Here is an 18,936-nt window from a genome sequence, read left to right on the forward strand (position 1 = left end):
GGTGGCAGATAGAACTTTTGCTCCAAGACACTTGAAATCATACTTTTTGGAAACCTTCCTTGTCAGGCCTCTGAAATGCTACTTGACAGAAGCCGACAAGCAAATCCAGGTCGCCTCTAGCCCTGTGGCCTGACATGCCAGTGGGTCCGTGACAGTAGGTCAGGTGTCTTGTCTCCACCACCTGGGGTGCCGGGCACAGATGGGACTCACCATATTCTGGAAGTCGCACGAACTCCGAGGGCTCACTGGGAAGGCTGATGCCCCAGGGGTTACTGGCACTGACTCTGAACTGATAAGGACTCCCAGGACTGAGGTCTTCGATGACAAGGTATGTGTCCAAGGTCGATGCTACCGACTGCTGCCAGGCCTGGGAACCTAGGGTGCAGATTTTCGAGGAGAGGGAAAGAAAAGGCCAGGGGGACATTGTTTCAAAGACCTTCAGCAAACAAAGAAAGGAAAATTGACATATCCCGTTCAAGGGACAGTTGTGGTCACTGCTTCGGGCCTTGAAAGCCTGCGGGTTTCCATTTCCTAAAAGACCGAATACATATGAAGCTGTGAAAGCAGCAGGCCTGTAGCGTCTGCTCATTTTCGAATGTGCACCCGAGAGAGAGAAAAGACACAGAGCACGCAGAATGGACAGACATGTGGCAAATGTGTAACGAGGCCAAGAAAATACATTGTGAATGAATAACAAAATGGGAGGAAATATGCATTTGGAAATAGAAACAGAAGGGAAATGAACACTCACTGAGCACCGCGTACATGTAAAATACTGCGGAGGAGTCCTGTAATTCTCTCACGTAACCTTCTCACTTAAATCCACAGAACTCCTGGGAGGTCGGGAGCATTGGTCTCACTTTACAGAAGAAGAAACTGAGGCTCAGAAAAGGTTAAATACTTTTTCCCAAGAGATCTCAGTTTATAAGATGAACTATGACCTGAATAAAGCCACGGCAAATACAGTTTCAGCTCTGCGTTGATAGCTTTGTGCTGAGTTGGGAGACACCGTGAACAGCTAACGAAAGAGGCAAACATAAATAGCTTTTTAACTGCACAGGGCCTGTTTAATAGAAAAAAGAAGGGTTAGAATAAGAAGAGTAATGGAGAGTGGTGTGAAATAAAGGCTTCCAGTTTGTGAGTGAAAAATTCCGCCAACAGTATCAGTAAACAAAGAATGCTGAAGCCGTCAAGTCATCAGCCGCTGCACCACCCCCCACAGTGAAGACGAGTCTGCAGCCCGGCCTCTGCAGCCTCAGGGGACTCAGAATAAGAAAGGACAGGATACTGGCCCTAGACAGCTAGTTGGTTGTCAAAAGAATGAATTCAATGAGCCCAAATGTTTGCTCCCTCCCATACATAGAAAAGCGCTAAATTCTTTAACTTGAGATGCCCGGTTTTCTTTTAGTTAACAAGTAATCTTTTAACATTCCGACTACCTGGCCTTTGTTGTAAAAAAACTCCTGTATATCCCGGCTCCTCCCCTACATCTTCGGAGCAGTCCCTCAGAGGATCTGGGAGGCTGTCACCCCAGGCTTGAAGGGGTACGAGTCCTCAGAAATGTCCACTAAATAAAACATAACTCTCAACTTTTAGGCTGTGCGTTTATCGCAGTCAACAGGTTCCAGGTGAAAGCAGTTGCTTTCAATTCAGTGTGAGTTATTATGTGGTTCAGAGATGTATTATTAACAATTCCTGGCGGCATCTCATTTTAACTCATTCTTCCTGCTAATAGGTTTCAGGCTCAGCTATTTCTAACCACTAAGGAGCTGTATGCACTCAGCATGTAAGTGTAACACATTTAAAAGTTGAATAATTTTAGATAGAGATCTCTGATCTCTGAATTTTGTCTGGGGGTCGGGGGTGGTGTAGAGCTCTGCTTTTCCCACCCCAGTTACTACTCTAGGAGAAAGATCACAGGTTAGCAAACTAGAGACCGGGCCGCTCACGCCAGCTCTGCATCTTATGAACCCCAGCCTTATGTTTCTTAACTTTCTTTAAGCCTTAGCCTCCTCACCTATAAAACAGACCTGACTGGCCCTGTCTGGGTGATTGGGCTTGGAAGTAGGGAAATGCATGTGAAGGTACTTTGAAACCTGCCCGGAGTCATTATCATTTTGGTATTTGAGATCAAAGCCGCCTGTCCTTTGGCACTGAGGCCTTTGTGCTGAGTTGGAAGGCACAAGAAGGAACAGCTGATCAAATAGTTTCATGACCCTGAAGGACCTCCTTACGAGGAAACGAAGCTAGACAGAGGAGGGCAGGGGAGATGGCTTACCTTCCTCTCTGTACTCCACGGTGTAACCAGAAATCGTGCAGTTTCCCGTGCTGGATGGGGGCAGCCAGCGGAGAATCACGGAGGTGCAGCTTCTCTCCTGGGCAATGGGGCGGTTAGGGGCCGCTGGAACACCTACCAGGACAGAAACTAGGGTCAAATGCTGTTTCTGCAGAACTTGGCATCTTACACCAAGGCTGGAAGTTCCCTAGGGAATGTTACCTAACCCAGGTCTCAAATGTTTCCTATGACCTTCTCCACCCAGTGGCACACCTTTCTCTTGGCCCTTGGGAGACCTGGGAGATACACCTTGCTGTCTGAAGTTCTTCCTCGGGCTAATTACTGCACACTGGCGAGACAGTTTGGTCAGAGGACTATGAGGAATGGAGAGTCGTTGTTTAATGGGTGCAGAGCTGCAGTTTTGCAAGACGAAAAGTACTGGAGACTGGCTGCAAAACCATGCAAATACACTTAACAGTACTGAACTGGACACTTGAAGCTGGTTAAGATGATAAATTTTGTTATGTGTATTTTATCACAAATTAAAACAATATTAAAAACAGAATAAAAATATTCAACTAATAAAAGAGACTGTACCTTGCACTTTAAGGGTAGCAGACGTTGATGCGGTGCCGTGGTCATTGGCTGCTATGCAGGTATAAATCCCGCTGTCTTGGGGCATCAGATTGCAGATCTTCAGGGTGATTTCCCCGGAATCACTAGGGACACCAAAAGGATGCCCTTTAAAGTCCAGTCATGAGACAGCTGATAGTAAAGGAATGGTGCATGGAGTGCTGAGCTGAATCATTTGGCCCAAGGTCTAATCTCTGTTCTGTTCCCTTCTTACACACCTTGGGTGATCACACTACTTGTCTATCTCCCCAATGCCAATAGAGGAAGAAAATTCTTGCATGTCCATATCTCAAGCTGGTTGTAAATGAGGGATGGTAAAGGAGTAAGTGAGATAAGAATTAGAACATGAAATATGTAAAGTCCTATTCAAGTACTGGTCCCCAATATTACCGGTAATAAGCCACCTAGCCACTTTGTCCGAAAATATCTTCAGTCTCACGATCAATACTGAATGGTATAAGAAAATTGAAAGACTGAAAAAATGAAAAGATTCAAGTACTTCACATTCTCCATGTGGGACCCTCAAAATAATTAAGTGAATTAAGTAAAGGCAAATTTTTCTACTAAATAACTTTCCCAGTGGTCCCAGCCAGGGGTCCAGGACATCACAAGGGAAGAACTGCTCTGAAAGGGTTAAATGCAGAAGTCACAGTCAGCCCACTTGCTCCCTACTGGTTGTGACATAACCTAGTGATCTTCCTGATCCTCACCAGGCGCTGACACTCCCACCAAGCTCCCTGGGTCCACTGACATTTTAGCACCTGGCCAGGGAGTCTCTGCTGGGAACACCATCTCACAGGCACATACATTAGGTTAAAGGATGAAGTGTCTTGATCCTAGGTGTTCCTTTCATAAATGTTTCTTAAGTATCTAGGGCTTGTTACTGCATTTCCACTGGAAGTGGTACCATGCAATAAAGCTCTCAATTAGTGGCAATAAATATTAACAGAATAATTAGAAGGCAGTCAGCTAAGTTTTGTTAAAGTCTTTGCATAGAAGCACGCTTGTGCCTGGATGCACACTTTGGAGTCAGTCATTTTTTATTCTTCTAAGAAGATTGTTCTTAAGCTAACAGGGGAATTGAGCATACCATCATTTCACGAGATCCCGAGGGGTACAAATGGTTTGTGTTAGAATAGACTCTGGGGCAGCTATTCTCTTGAGAGACTGAGTAACCAGAGTAGGAGCTGCATCCCAGACTCAGCCTCCAGGTACCGTGCTGAGGTGCTGGGGCTGCTGACGTGGGGCCGTCGGCTTACCAGGAGGAGACGGTGTATGTAGCTGAGCTGTTGTCAGTGTCAAGGATATTCTGATCTGGACCCTTCCAGGTGATGGTGGGCTTCGGGCGGCCACAGACTTTGCACTGCAGTGTCACTGTGTCCCCAAGCAAGCAGGTCACATCCACTAAGGGCACAAGGAATTCTGGGGCCACTGTGGTCAAATAGACATAAATTTGCATCATTCAGAACAAACTTAGAATAAAACAGTTATTTTATAACACAACCCTCCCATTTCCCACCTGTGTTGTGGAACAATTCACATAAACTTGAGCTTAACAGTGTAGTCATCTGTGTCCCGTGAAAAAGTATTTTTAAAGTAATAAATGTTTATTTTAGAAAAATTAGGAAATACAGATTTAAAAAGAGGGGGAAAGGCTCCATGATGCCATCGTGCAGCAGTTACCGTGAAGAGTCTGGAATATATCCTTTCAGACTTCATAGAAACACATTTTTTCTTACAAAAAGTGGATCCCACTGTGTATAATGCAAGTTGTGGTCTTTTTCACCCTAACAGTTTATTGTAAACACTTTTCTCGTCCATAAATACAGAAGTACATCATCGTTGTTTAAAGGCGCTACCTCAGGGCTGGATTTGCCATAATTTATTTAGCCAATCTCTGTATTCTCAATTCTATCATTTTTAACTCACCTTCTTGGATGAAATTTGGATTTAAGATCTGAAAAACACAAAGAAACAGAAAATTGCTTAAAGCCTAAACTACTACAAGAGAACAAGAGGCATACCCTATTGAGTAAAAAAAGCACAATTTGGGGAGAGAAGCCTGGAGCCCAGGCTCTGTCGTTTGAGATTGTATCACTATTGCAGTAACAAGGGCACCTGGTTTACTTTCTTGTCTGCTAACTATTCACATTGAACTCTGGGCAGCCGAGGTCCCAGGCAGGTTTACTGTGTCTTTCTGGCCTCCATCACCTCACCTGCTCTTCCTCCCTACCACAGGCACAAAAACCCATTCCCCACCATCCCCTCCCCGCCCCCTGTGCCCCACCTCAATATGCCCTCAAAAACCTTGAGGGCATTGATTCTTCCCAGCATCAGGAATTTTCAAAACAGAGGAACTGGCATCTATCAAACTGGAAGGGTCGTGGACATGAACAAACCCAGGGGTTTCGTTTCAGAGCTTGTCTGGTTGAAGGGGAAAGAGAGAAGTGTCCCACCTGACCCACCCCGGTCCATCTGGTCCCTAGCACTCCTCCCATTGCCCAGGCCTCCAGAAGGCAACTTAAAAACCACTGCCCTGATGGTTCTGGCCCTATTGGCCACATGGGTGAAACGACGGAGACTTGGGCCAACCGTGTGACTTGTCTGGTCATGTGACTGGTTGGCGGGGACCGCGGGAGCTCTTTGCACACACAGAGCTGCCTGCCTTGGGATACCACGGATCTTCCAGGCGACAACCCGTTACCTCTTCTTGAGAGGATGGTCACCTTGATTTTCTTCCCATTTTGGCCTGACCTCTAATTCTACAGTCTGGGTCGTAAATCTGAGCGGGGTGAACAAAACCTGGGCTCAGGAGGAGGAGAGGCTGGGGCTTATTATCTCTTTTGTTCAATGTGGTTTTCTCCTAATTAGTTAAAAACTACTATCGGCATTCTCCTTCACGATAAAATGGGGATAAATAATCCCTAGTGCAAAGTGTTATCACAAAGATTAAATGCAATAATGTATGTTAAACAGTGCTTGGCAAAGAATGAGTCTTCCACGACTAGTTAAATAAAGATGACCTACTTCTAATCTCCCTTTTGCTAAGAGGCCCACTGTGGCAGTGGTTTATCTCAATAGTTTATCTTGCAAAAGCCTTCTTTTCTTCATAATGAAGCCAGAAGGTCTCCTTGTGCCTTCCCTGTTGGGGCACTCACGTTTCTCTCTGATTTACCCATGCAAACTTGGTTTCTGTGTGGGTTTTCCCTTCTACAGGCAACCATATGAGCACTTTGGAAAAAAGATATTATTTCTTCTTTTGAGTTCCCCTCTGCAAACCGACCGCCCACATCTACCACCAAGGTTTTTCACAGAGCGAATTGCAGAAAACTCTTGCAACGCCAAGTCCTGGGGCTGAGTGTCTCAAGACTGACCACCGCAGAGCCCTCTGCTAGTTTCAAAAGGTCACTCACACCTCTGCCCCCGCTTACTTTTAAATCAGTGGTTCTCAATCCTTGACCCAGGTGGCTTAAAAAACACAGTAACAAGCCAATGCCTGGGCCTCATGCCTAGAAATTGTTTTAATTGGTGTGAAGTGAGGTTGAAATCAGGAAGTTTGAAAGCCGCCTCAGGTGAATCAACACACAGCCTAGTTTGAGGAAAGCTGCTGAAAATGCCCCTCTATCCAATGGAACTGATCTTAGATAAACCCACTTCCTGCCCCTGAGGCTTCTCTGGAATGGAGCAGGGGAAGCCTGGGGCATTTGGTAAAAGCCACTGCTTTGTCCACATCTTACAAACTCCCTCTCTGTGAGGAGCCCCTGGGCAGTGGCAGAGGGAGAAGGAGTGGTTCCAGTTGAACAATTAAATAAACCACCAGCACGCAAGGCGGGCATGGCAGGCAGCACGGCCTCCCTTGCAGGGGAAGCTGGGGAAGCCAGGAATTGATCCACCTGGTTTAGGTGAGTCAGGAGAATGACATTGAACTAGTCGTTTCATATGCAAAGAAAAGGAAACCAGGAATATTTCCCAGACGTTAATAGTGGTTTTCTCAGGGTGATGGGATGAAGGGTGGCTGTCCCCCTCATTCAAAAAGCATTGTCTTCTCTAGGCTGGTGTAAGGTTTTCTAGATACAGAGATGCTAAGACAAAGGTCCTGACCTCAGGATTTATAAAACAACTGAATGCTGCGTGATTTTTTTTTCCTTTTTCTTCTTACCTGAGTTTTCCAAATATTCTGCAGTCAGTATGTTTCACTTTTGTAATTATTTTTTTTAATAGAAAAAAGGTGCAGTTAGAGCTATTAGACTGTAGCTTCCTCGAGGACAGGATCTGTTTGTTATTCAGCTTTGTAACTCAGGTCTCTAGCCCCTGGTCTGCCTCGTAACGGGCATTTAATTCGTGTTGGTTGAATGAATATTTGACCTATGTCCTCATTTCAGATTCATACACAGAATCCGGAAAAGATCTATAAAATAATTACTTCTGGGTATATTACTAATCATATTTGACTAAAGACTGTTTGCAAACACAGTGGAATGCAAACTTTTTGGAAAATGATTTAAAAACCATAAAATCCATAGCCTCTGAGGGAGGAGGTTCCTAGTGGGGTGTGGCGCTGGAGGGATGGTAAACTCTGGGAGCAGCAGAGCACATAGTATCCAGACCCTAAGCCAGACGTGATCTCTTGCCTTGAACAACATTCCCAAGCAGCTTAGGCCCTGGTTTTATCTGTAAAGTGGGGACAGTAATGCCCACCCGGAAAGCTGTTTGACAGAAGGAATTAATCTATTTGATGATTTTTTGAGCCGACCCTGCTAGGTGGTGGCTGGCGTCCAGCCGGGAGTGAGGCAGAATGCTGACTGTCCTCAGTGGGCCAGCAGTCCAGTGGGGAAGATGGAATTCAGTGACATCTCCGTGCCCAGGACGGTGCCCGGCTGATGTTAATAACCAGCTTCAGCAAACATGAAGGACTGCCCTCTCCCTCGTCCTACTCCTGCTCAATCAGAGGGACTCCAGGGTTAAAAAGAGTTGGGGATGTGGCCAGATCTGTATTTCCCATCTTGATGGGACTCCACAAGGGAGCACTGAGTCCACACCAGGAGTCTCAGTGAGGAGATGGATGACAAATGGAAGAGACAAATAGCAGTCTCCTACATTATAAACATGTAGTGGGCTGTCATAAACCTGCACTGTGGCAGTACTTTTATAAATGCCCCCAGCTGCTGCTTAGAGAATTCTTGCCTTATTTTTCTTTCTCATCACAACTCCACTGGTGATGTCTGTTATTGAACACAGGCACCATTTAAAAAGAAAATCTTCCTAGTTTGGGTGTAGACCTTAGTGGGGACCTTGGAGAGAAAGGCTGTCCATATGGCTTAACTACAGGTTCTCCATCTAGAAGAGGCTAGTGGGAAGCACCCATCTTCACACCTCTGCGGCTCGGCCGGCCCAGGTGTTGCTGATAAGAGTAATACCATCTCTGATTTGTTTACGTTATATAGTTGGCACAAACTACTCATAAATTCCTTCATTTGCTCCTTCAGAACTCTGGAGGAAGTGCTGAGCAGGTGTTATTTATTCCTACTTCCAGAGGCAACAGGGAAGTAAGTGTAAGATCACGGGGACAGTGACAGAGGACTGGCTCTGAGCCCTCCTTCCACCTCAGCATTCAGTGCTGAGGCCAGATCTTGGGAAAAGCATCGTGAAACTGTCATCAATGTCAAAGTTCTGCCTGCTGACCTGTCCTCCCCAGCCTTGCTCCCCATCACGGGAGTCCTCCTCTTTCCTCCAGCAAGGACCAAGAGCCTGGGAATATCCACACTAATGTTTCTCTAACTGTGACTCTGAATTATGCCCATAGGAGATTCCGCCCTCATTTTTTTCTCTTTCTCCTTTGAAGCAAATCAGAGTATGACGTGGAGGAGGGTCATGACGACCTTCTCACACGGTGTCTTTATATTTGTCTATGGCTCCCTATGGACTCGAAGGCCCATGCGGGCAAGGGCCACGTTTCGTTCACTGTCATTGCTGCAGAGCCTAGCACAGTACTTGGCACATATGTGCTCCACTGATACTTGTCAATCAATGAAAATGTAAAATGGTGGAGGTTCTAATTTGGGAGAGAAGAGTTGAGAAAATGCCTTGCCGTGGACTTGCAGTGTTCTCCTATTTCCATTAATCTGGAATGCGACTTGTTCTGGACTCTCACTGGTCCGTCAGGGTCTGAGATTTAGCCAAGAGTGATCCTCACCTCCTCTCTGCTCTTTCAGAGGCTGGTACCCGTGGCTCTGGTCAGTGCTGCCAGCTATCACAACATCGTCTCCCTGCATGTTGACTGCCCTACTGGACTTGTGAACCCTTTGAAGATAGTAACCTGTTTATGGGGTCTATGTACCACCTGCCATATTGCTTAACATAGCACCTTGCACATAGCAGAAGATCAGATAGTATTTGTTAAGTCAAATTAACCGAGGTCACTCCATGAGTCGACTAGAATTTAGGTCTGACCACCTTGTCTGGTGTGTGCGGGGACCTGGGGTATCAGCCTGGGCCCTGAAGGGTTAATCATAAGCTGTACATATTTCTTGAAACCCAATGTTTTCCTTCCTTAGAACCAGTTTGGGGGCCCGTGTAGAGGCCTGGGCGGGAAAAAGGAGAGATCTGGAATCCGAAATGGAAGCGGCTGAGGAAGAAAGATAACGTCGTTCTCTCTCTGGGAGACCCGCGTACAGGGAGGAGGAGGCTGGTATACACAGTGTGGGAAAGAGCTGCTTAGGAATCTGGTTTTATTTGAACAGCAGAGGGCGGCAGGTGGTAGAGCATCCTCCCAGAGCCGGCACAACACAGTCCAGCAGCAACTTGGTTCTTCCTTCTCGAGAGAGTTCCAGCCATTTTCTTGATTTTTCTTTAAAATAGGAGGGCAGTGCCATAACAGGAAAGAATTACAGGTAAAATCAACCAGCAATGAACAACATGCTGAGCTCTGAGGAAATCTTGAGTCTATTTTTCTTGCCAGTCAGGGTCCAAGATTCTGACTCCACGACCTGAGAGTGAGGATGAAATCCTCATCTGCCTAGAAAACCAGGCGCCAGAACTCACTCCAGAAGGAAAATACCTGCTTTTTTCTAAATCCCGCATCACCAGTCACAAAACACAGTTCAAAACTACATACCGAGGATGCTGAAGGAATAAAAATGGTCAAACAAAACTCCAATCAAAAGTCCTAAACTTGACTCAGAGCTGTCTTGAATGAAGCAAAATTTCTATACTCTGCCTCCTCTTCCTAGTCTCTTTGTGCTTGTTTCATGTGAATCCATGTTCAGAGGAGGAAGGAAAGGGATTTTAGATGATTTTAGGTGATGAGATTTGGTAATAAAATGAACAGATACCAGACAAACAATTTCTAAAAACTGAGGTATGATTTCTGGTTTGGAGGTTTAACCCTTCGTGTTTTCAATCTGGCCAAACCAGATATGATTTTCTAACTTTTTAGAAAACATTTCTCTAAAAATTTGGAAAATATTCCAACCTCTGCTCATCTCTAAGAGGACATAAAACAAGCTGCAAATAAACAAACAAAAAAACCCCAAAAAACAAAAAAAACCCCACACAAACGCAACAATCCCAAAAAGCAATAGAATGCTCTTTTTGAACCAGTTCCTTACCTCCCAAGTATTTTCTTTATCATTAAGCTCTAAGTATTTTTTCTTCAACCATAATTTTTTCTTTGACCCAACTGTAATAGAAATGTTTTAAAATTTACAAATGTATGAAATTAAAAAAAAATTATCTTCTTACTATTGATTTCCAACTTAACCTCATTGTGGTTGGAGAACTTGGTCTATAAGACACTGATTCCTTGATTTTTGTTGGCTCTGGCTTAAAGAGTAAAACACGGTCAATTTTTGTAAAAAGTCCCGTGTGTCCCTGAGAAGAACGCAGAGACACCAGTTGTTGGGTATAGTTCTCTATGAATGCCTGTGTGTCAAGCACATTGTTTTATGGGGATTTCTAGTCCAAATCTCTCTCCTATCTCTCCTTGGTATTTTGCTTAGACAACATTAAGAATGTCCTCAAAAATAAAAGGACAAAAATATGACTTTCAACAGAATAATGAAAAAAATCTACCACCTCTCCCACAAATAGTTGAGAGGAAAGGAACTGAAAGGTGGTTTGCTGCTGTGCACGCATTGGCCTCACGGTGGGGGAGCTCAGCCCACGAGAAGCCTGTCAGGAGAGGGGCTGGGGTTGCAGGGTGGGACGGTGCGGTGGTGGTGTTCTGCCTTCCCTTCTGCAACTCCCCTTTCCAACTTGGAAGCCAAGATCTTGACTTTGGATAAAGACTTTAGGGAATGAATATGCTGGGGTCTCATCCCTTAATGATTGACCTTGATCATATCCCTATTCCCCAAACTTCTCTTACTGAGTGAACCAGCCTCCCAGAGTCTGTGGACCCACAACAGGTCAAACTTTGCCCCGAGGACATGGGAGAGGGGAAGGCTGATTCCGGGGAACTCCCACACCCGACGGTGCTCCCCTGACATCCCGGGCAGCACTCAGCCGCTTTCACTGCTGCTTCTTCCTGTTCCTTCTAGGCCTCTCACTAGCACTCATTCCTCTCCCTGGCCGGGCCATCAGGCATTTTCCACCTTTCACTAGGTCCTCTGCAACCGCGCTCCAACAGGCCTGCCCGTCCCCACTGTTCTTAGTTAGGTGCCAGTTATCTTCCTAAAGTACAGAATGAATCCCCCGGACTCTGCCTAACAACCTTCCACTGCTCCTCACTGTCCACTGGGTCAAGTCCAGGCTTCCTAGCAAGTCCCCTGAGGCCTTCAGAGTCTGGTTCCAACTCACCTGCCAGGCTCTGTCTCCTACAACTCTTCCCACATACACCCAGGTCCCCAGACCGAATTCTCTTCTCAAGATGTGCCAGGCATTTTCATATCCCAGGGCCTTTGCTCAAGCCCCTTCCTCACCCTTACCCTTCTCCAAGATGGTTTACATCCTATTAGTCCATCCAACCCTAACCCTGCCATCGTGTGAAGCCAGTGACCATGCTCACAGGCATCCTGGGAGACAGGTTGTGAATGCACAACCGTGGGAAGTTCCTTAACCGCTTTGTGCTCTCTCAGCTGTCAGACAAAAATAATCATAACAGTACCTATGTCATGATGCTGTTGGGAGGAAAGAATTCAGTACGGAGCCAGGTACACAGGAGAGACTGAGAGAGTAGCTACTACTATTACCCCAGTGCCTGAGTGGGTGTTTAAATACCCACTGAACAAATACATGAATGCTCCTGCCTCTATTAGAGCACGTTTTGAAATCCGCTATATAACATAGGCATTTAATCAAAACTGCTTACAGTCACATGGAGGGACGTGATCTCACATAATCTGTTGGCCCTTTATAGTATTCACTGTGATACTGTGTTAACCAACTTTTGTTAACTTGAATTTACTAGGAAATCACGTTGAGTGAGTCTGTAGGTGAACCCTGATGCCGTGGGGTGTGGGAAAGGGAGGCGGTAGCCTTTGCTCCTCTCAGAGCTGGTTCTCAGAGCAACTTCTCCCAGGTCAGTGGCACCTTGTAATCTTATTAGTGAGTGACACACATGAAATGGGCTAGGCCTCCAGAGGGTGAGGGTGCCATTGGACACGCATGGCTAGGTGACTGTGCTGGCCTGAGAAACCAGTGCAGACATTTCCAGCCCTTGAAACTGGACCTCTTTCTTGGCTTCTGTGGCTGGACTCCTGAGTCACTGGGAAAGGGTGTGGGTGAGGCCAGATAATCACCCCAACTGTCAAGAGATTAAAAAAGTTGTTGAGGAAGAAATTCTCCTCCAACAAGCAGATGTGCAACAAGGAAGGGCCTGAACCTGACCGTCCTTAAGAAAGTACCTGGGCCTCACGTGGGGAGCAGACTTCCTATCATGTGCCAAGTTCGGCTCTCTACCCAGGAGAGCAAAATCTTTGGCCATCACACCTTAGCTCTGCACCATAACCAAGACCTGCTCTTTTTATTTGTTGCATGACCATGACCTCTCTGAACCTCTTCCCTCCAGGAGGGTAAGAAAACCTCATCTTCCCCAAGTGGTTGGAAGAAATAGAAACCATAACAGATGTGACCACGCAGTAGAAGACCTTGTAATTAATTCTCCTGGGAGAGAGAAACCCCAGCTCCATCTAGCTAAATGCCCTCCTCCCAGTGGCAGAATATAAATCAATCTGCATGGAGAGTTAGAACAAAGCTAGGAAAAAAGGTGAGTCTTTGGGCCAAACCTATCAGATCTATTACAAGGAAAATATTTTGTAAAAATAAAACGGGAGGAATGTGAGGCTCCACTTTCTTTTCTCCAGAGTTCTTTTCATAAAAAAAAATTCTTTTTATAAAATGCAGAAACAGGCACTGATGGAAACACACTGCTGATGCCAGGAGGTCAGTCACCTGACTAGGGGCATAAAAATTTCCTTCAATCTGTCTGGCCAGGTTATTTTGAAGCTCTGAATCTGGGACAAGGAGCCAAGGCGGCTGAGGAGGGAGCAGCAGGCTTGCTCTTTGAAGATATGGAAGCTGTGGCTAGGGAACTATGGGTTTGGGGAGGGAAGGAAGGGTCAGCTCTGGACACTCAAACCCTTTCCAGAGCCAGGAGTGGGCACTCCAGCTGGGTCTCAGGGGGAAATGCTCCCAGGCCATTCCTGCCATACCCCCGGCAAAGCAAGTTTCAGGAGCAAAAGCACCTCCCCTTCTGTTGGGGTCTGTTTTCAGAGTCAGCAGTTCGGGAGAGGGAAGTCTTTGGATATCACACTTTAGCTCTGCATGGGGCTCATAGGGCTCACACCAATTACATAAACGCCTGTGCCCTCGCCCTCAGAGCTGTGCCGCCTCCCACAGAAAACCGAGGCTCAGAAAGCCTGACTGGCCTGAGGCCTCACAGCTGACTGTCTCCAGACTGGAGTCCAGGTTTTCTAGCTCCCGTTCCAGGGTTCTTTCCATGTGATACTGCCTTTGTGTGATTTTTAAGTCATACTTTAGCCTTGGAGAGCTGGGAGGGGCAGGAAAGATATTCCTCTTTGTTGAGCTGGAAAATTGAATAACAAATTCAAGCAGAAAAAGTGGTACCAGAAGGCAGGCCTTCTTGTCTGCCAGGATCTGTGTTTTAGATGAAAAATAACCTGGAAATGGGGGCTCCAAGAGGGGAGCAGAATATGGTATAGGTGGGGGGACAAGGGCCAGGGAAAACCAGACACTGCCTGCAGGGCACCTGCTCGTTTTCAAACAGAACAGTACAACTTCCTCTGCCTCAGTTTCTCCTCCTAGTCTCCAAAGAGGTGAGAGGGATGGAGAACAAAGGAGAGCTGTTGCGTAGTGGGTACAGTTTCAGTTTGGGATGATGAAGCAGTCCTGGAAGTGAGCGATGGGGATGGTTGTGCAGCATGGTGAAAGTACTTAAAGCCACTTAAAAAAGGTTCAATGGCAAATTTTATGTCATGTATATTTCACAATAAAAAAATAAATAAATGAAGGGGGATAGGGTTAACTAACAATTTCTAAGTTTGTCAATGATTCTTACACTAATTGGAAACTTCCTTCCAAATTAGCTTCACTGTTTCAAATATTTTTTCTCCCACAGGATCCTAACCCCGTTTTTACCACAGAAAGCAACCCCCTGAGCTAAATATCTGGTGGCCGGCATTATGATCGCACTTAGTCTGTGTCATGGATAAGGCGGGCCCCGAGTTAAATGGCTGAGGCAGAGACGTAGTCTTTTTGGAATCATGACAACCTCTTACTCTGATGGATTGACCATCTCTGCTACAAGTATTCAGGAAAAAAAATTAAGATGCTTTAATTCATTGGCCTTGACATGAAAGCTGGGTTGAGACAGTCTTTGTCCCTGAAGACAGAGGCCCGAGTCTGGGAGGGTGGTTCAGGCCTTCCGACGCCAGCATATGATGCAGCCAAGTGTCAGTGCTGGGGTTGGAGGGTAGGTGCCCAAACCCAAGCACTGACAGTCTTCAGACAACTTTTCAGAGGTGGCACAGATGTGGGAACCTGTGTGTCCTGGGTCCCAGGAGAAACCCAGACTTTTCAGAGGCGGGAGTTAGCTAAGCAGGCAGATGCTGGGCCTCGAGCCGGGACCCTGGCTCCAGCCTGGTGTCAGTGCAGACACTGGGCAGGGGCAGGGTGAGAAGCTGGTAGGTGGGTATGTGGTGCCAGCCTATCATCACGCCTGCCCACCTTGTCCTAGAAGGCAATCAGCAGTCTAAGCTCTATGGGAAAAAATGAATAGTCACTTGTTCCCAAGAGAGCCTAGTGTTTGCTTTTCAGCCTGATTTGACTCTTCTTCCATGTATAGACACTTCTCTTATACACACTACCCCCTCCACTCTGCCCCTCGAAGTGTCATCAGTGCAAGGTTAAGAAGGAAGCTCAACTAGGGGCAGATTCTCGTCATTTTTAGAACAGTTCCCTCGAGGTATGCTTACGGATCAGCAGGAGGGAAGGGGGGTGGCAGGCCACGATGGGATCGCATAGACCCGGAGACAGTCTTGCGGGGCTGCTGGCGTGGCTTGCGGTGCTGGGAGTGGGAGGTGGGTTTGTATTTGAGAGTATTCACAAGCGTGTCTCTACAGGGGCAGAAAAAGGATGTTCACATTAGAGCAGAATGGCCTCCCTTTACATAACTAGGTGTTCTCGGAAAGCTGTGTAAATTGGATTCCAAGGATCCAAGGTGCTTTATTTTCCTCTTAATTAGCTTTGAAGGATGTGCCTACAGATGTACCTAAAGCAATACGTTAGGAATATGCCAGCCCTGAGAGTATCAAGCAGCTGGTGTGTGAGCAAAGACCCTGGGGAAACTGCTTCTTAAAGGAACCCTTTAATCTACCAATTGAGAATAAGTAAAGAGTGCTTTGGCAGTGATGCTCGTGTAGAGGCCAGAGATAAGAGCCCATACACCTGTAGGCTGGGAGCCAACATACTGGCATCAGGTCAAGGGCAGGCATTTGGCAGGGCAGGACTCAGCATTCAGAGATCTAACACTGACAGTGCTTGGGGTGCGTGGCCGGGATGTCCGCTGGGATCCCAGCCCCAGTGGCTCTTAGCACAGGCCAAGGGAGTTGCTGTTCAGCTCAGCAGTGCACAGAGACATGCTCCCAATGAGACACCACCTATCCCAGTCATCAGGCTCAAAGACAGGAGTGGGGCTAGGGGGCCAGGCTGGGCCTCGTAAAGATGCCCAAAGCTATCAATTTAGCAGCAAGCATCCTTTATGAGGTGGCTGGCCACCTATTTCTCAAACTGGGTCTTTAAGGAATAGCTCTTTTCAGTAGGCATTCCCAGCCATTTTCTTCTGCGGTGGACACTGCAAGAAAGTTCTACCTACCTATCCCTTGAGAAAGTTCTCAAATCACATTGAACGGGTTATCTTATCTGTTATCTGTGTCTGAAAATACTAAGCCAGCAGGGCCAAGATGCCTGCTTTCCCTCAGCACCTGCATATGTGCTCCAAGTTAATTTCAGCATGGCAACACAGTTCAGAAGAGCTCATGGATCCTTAGAAGGATCCGTATGGAATATACAAGGGCTGCAGGCATGCCTGCTGCAGGGACCTTGGCTTAACTAGAATATCTGCAGCTTCCAACCATATGCCTCCTCAAGAGTTCCAGTTCTGCCTCAAAGACTGTATTTGAAAACCTTTTGAAATGCATCAACGTCATTTTTGACTTCACTCTATTCAGCATTGCCATCTTAATACCTTTCCTTATGCACCCATAGCATCTCTCTGGACCCATGTGACTCAGCCCATGCAGAGGGCTGCAAGCCTTGGAGGAATGAGAATACCAGAAATGCGTGCAATTCACAAATCAGGGCTAAGACGCGTGCGCACGCCCATGCAGAAGCTTTTGCTTATCTAAGAGTAGAATGGAACACTGGATTACATCAGTTAACCCTCTCAGTGTCTGTTGCTCTCACCTGGCCCCACATTCCCCTGTGACCAATTTTTCCTTTAAAGAGCAGAGTGGGAAAGTCTCCCTAGTCCACCAGAGCTGAAAAAATGTCCCAAATTGCCTTCTGGAACACAGATACCCGGCTTTGCCCCTCCCTCTGCCTGGCCTTCCTCTATGTATTTGCAGATGACATTTTCAATACATGCCTGCAACACTTAGGTCTGGAGATACAGGTGCCATGAGGCATCTACAAGCTGTCAGGTGTGGGCTCCATGACAGCTGGTGCCTATCCTATGAAAAGCAAGGAAAGCAGAGCCAGAAATGTCCCCCACCTTCCTCATTCTCTAAGATACATTTAGGCTACAAACGCCATATCTGCTTCTTCCCACAGGGGAGCACTGCACTGACCTACACCTGCCAGATTTAGCTCTGTGGCAATACCCACATCCCCAGGGAACTGATCTATCTTGGCAGAACTCCTACTTGCAACCACTTGTCTCTGGCCTGATTCAACTCAACTGTTGTCTTCCATAGCGACTTACCCCTTCTTGAGCCACATGGTCTTCCTTGGGTTTTGTGGTGGTTGTCATAATACGGTGGTAGGTTTTTTTGGGATTAGGTCAAGTTAGAATAATAATAATAAAGGTACATCTAGTTAAGTGGAAAGCATAGAGCTATAAAAATGAACAGGTTTAAAAAAAAATCTCCATTTTGTGCATAGAGGAAATCTCTAAACTTCTATCCATTATTAGGGATGTGGGCACAGATTTGGAGAAAGACATTTCAATTTAGTCTGAAGGACAAAATGACAGGGAAAGCCAGCTCCACGTTTGCTCCAATTCTCTAGGGCTTGTAAATTGATGATGCTTGTCACTCAGTGGCAAGCCATGTAAGAGTCCTGTTTCTACACCTCCCAACAGTCCCCAGCCTAGAAGGAGTTGGAAGTTAATTCGATATTCTTGTTGTTGGAGGTGTTGGTTCTGCTCCCACATCCCTGTAACCCTAGAGTATGAGAAAGGCCCCTGGGCAGCGTCTCAGCCTCCAGGACTCTCTTGAGGTCTTTGCCAGGCCTCCACGAGGGACGCTGTTCCCAGGGCTCTTTCCCTTCACGGCAGGCACAGCCGGGCCCAGGAGCCCCGGGGGCTGGGCAAAGGCGGGTTCTGGAGTTGCTGCAATAGCTCCTCATTTACTATTGGCCAGCTACACACAGCGCCCAGGGGCCAGGTCATCCAACAAATGGACGGAAGCAATGACTTTGCTGGAGCCTTGAGGGAGGACTAGGTCCCAGCAGAACATAAAGGAGAAAGAAAAAAGATGAAAAGGGAGGAGAGAGAAACTAAAACGAATGGGTTCTTATCTTTAGCTGGGAACCAACCACTCTTTAGCAAGCTGTTCTCCATGCAGAAATGTGTTTCCAGTTACGAAGCTGGAGATTTTCTACATGAAGTCAAATTCGCCAAAGAAGAAAATATTATGCGAGCACTCGAGAGAACCAGAAGCTTGGAAAAAGATATCTAGGTAGAGTTTTCTATCAAAATCAAACTGAATTATTTCGTTTTGTTTTGTCTTGGTTTTTAAGTGGGATGGGACACCCAGAGGTGCCCTCACGTCACAATTTATCCTTGACTGGCTGGTCACTTTAGCAAGGCCACTGTTACAGAACACACCAGAAAAGACAATCATTGTAGGAAAGAGGACAATAGCTGCTTCTACCTCCATGCTAGTATTAGGGTCAAGATCATCACACTCTGACTCCTCGGAACTGTTCGTCTCCTTGATGGGCAGCATGAGGAAGGGGGAAGAAAGAGAACACAGTTAGAACACAGGCAGCTTTGGCTGGAGAGTGAGGAGAACTGGAGAGAAGCATGGACAATGGGAAACCAGGTGGAGAAATACCGGTGCTGTTAAGGTGGGGTGCGAATCACCGAGGGCGGCAGCATGCTCTTTTCGGGGAGAGGAGGCTGGGACTGTGTGGACAGCCGCTCATCTCACAGGAAGTAGCAATGGAAGCAACCAAATGAAGCCTGAGTGCTGTCAAATTTAAACTTGCCTTCCTTGAGGCTGGACTTCCCAGATGAGGGTAAAGAAGAGAGTACAATTTCTTTTCCCCAAGAAGGACATTAGAATGGGTTT

At 46.6% G+C, this 18,936-nt stretch overlaps 1 protein-coding gene across 10 annotated transcripts in view; it reads right to left on the reverse strand.

Annotated features, from left to right (window-relative positions):
• The window catches only part of KALRN (kalirin RhoGEF kinase), a 608,090-nt gene that overhangs the window by 12,676 nt on the left and 576,478 nt on the right, over nucleotides 1-18,936 (reverse strand). For all 10 annotated transcript variants that reach the window (XM_064494426.1, XM_064494420.1, XM_064494419.1 and 7 more), the window contains 6 exons: nucleotides 18,517-18,576; nucleotides 4,838-4,865; nucleotides 4,168-4,339; nucleotides 2,873-2,994; nucleotides 2,279-2,410; nucleotides 211-375 (listed from right to left, as the gene is read on the reverse strand). In XM_064494426.1, coding sequence (XP_064350496.1) covers nucleotides 211-375; nucleotides 2,279-2,410; nucleotides 2,873-2,994; nucleotides 4,168-4,339; nucleotides 4,838-4,865; nucleotides 18,517-18,576 — 679 coding nt within the window. The remainder of the gene's footprint in view (nucleotides 1-210; nucleotides 376-2,278; nucleotides 2,411-2,872; nucleotides 2,995-4,167; nucleotides 4,340-4,837; nucleotides 4,866-18,516; nucleotides 18,577-18,936) is intronic.

This window comes from Camelus dromedarius, chromosome 2 (assembly GCF_036321535.1).
Source record: "Camelus dromedarius isolate mCamDro1 chromosome 2, mCamDro1.pat, whole genome shotgun sequence".
NCBI lineage: Eukaryota > Metazoa > Chordata > Mammalia > Artiodactyla > Camelidae > Camelus > Camelus dromedarius.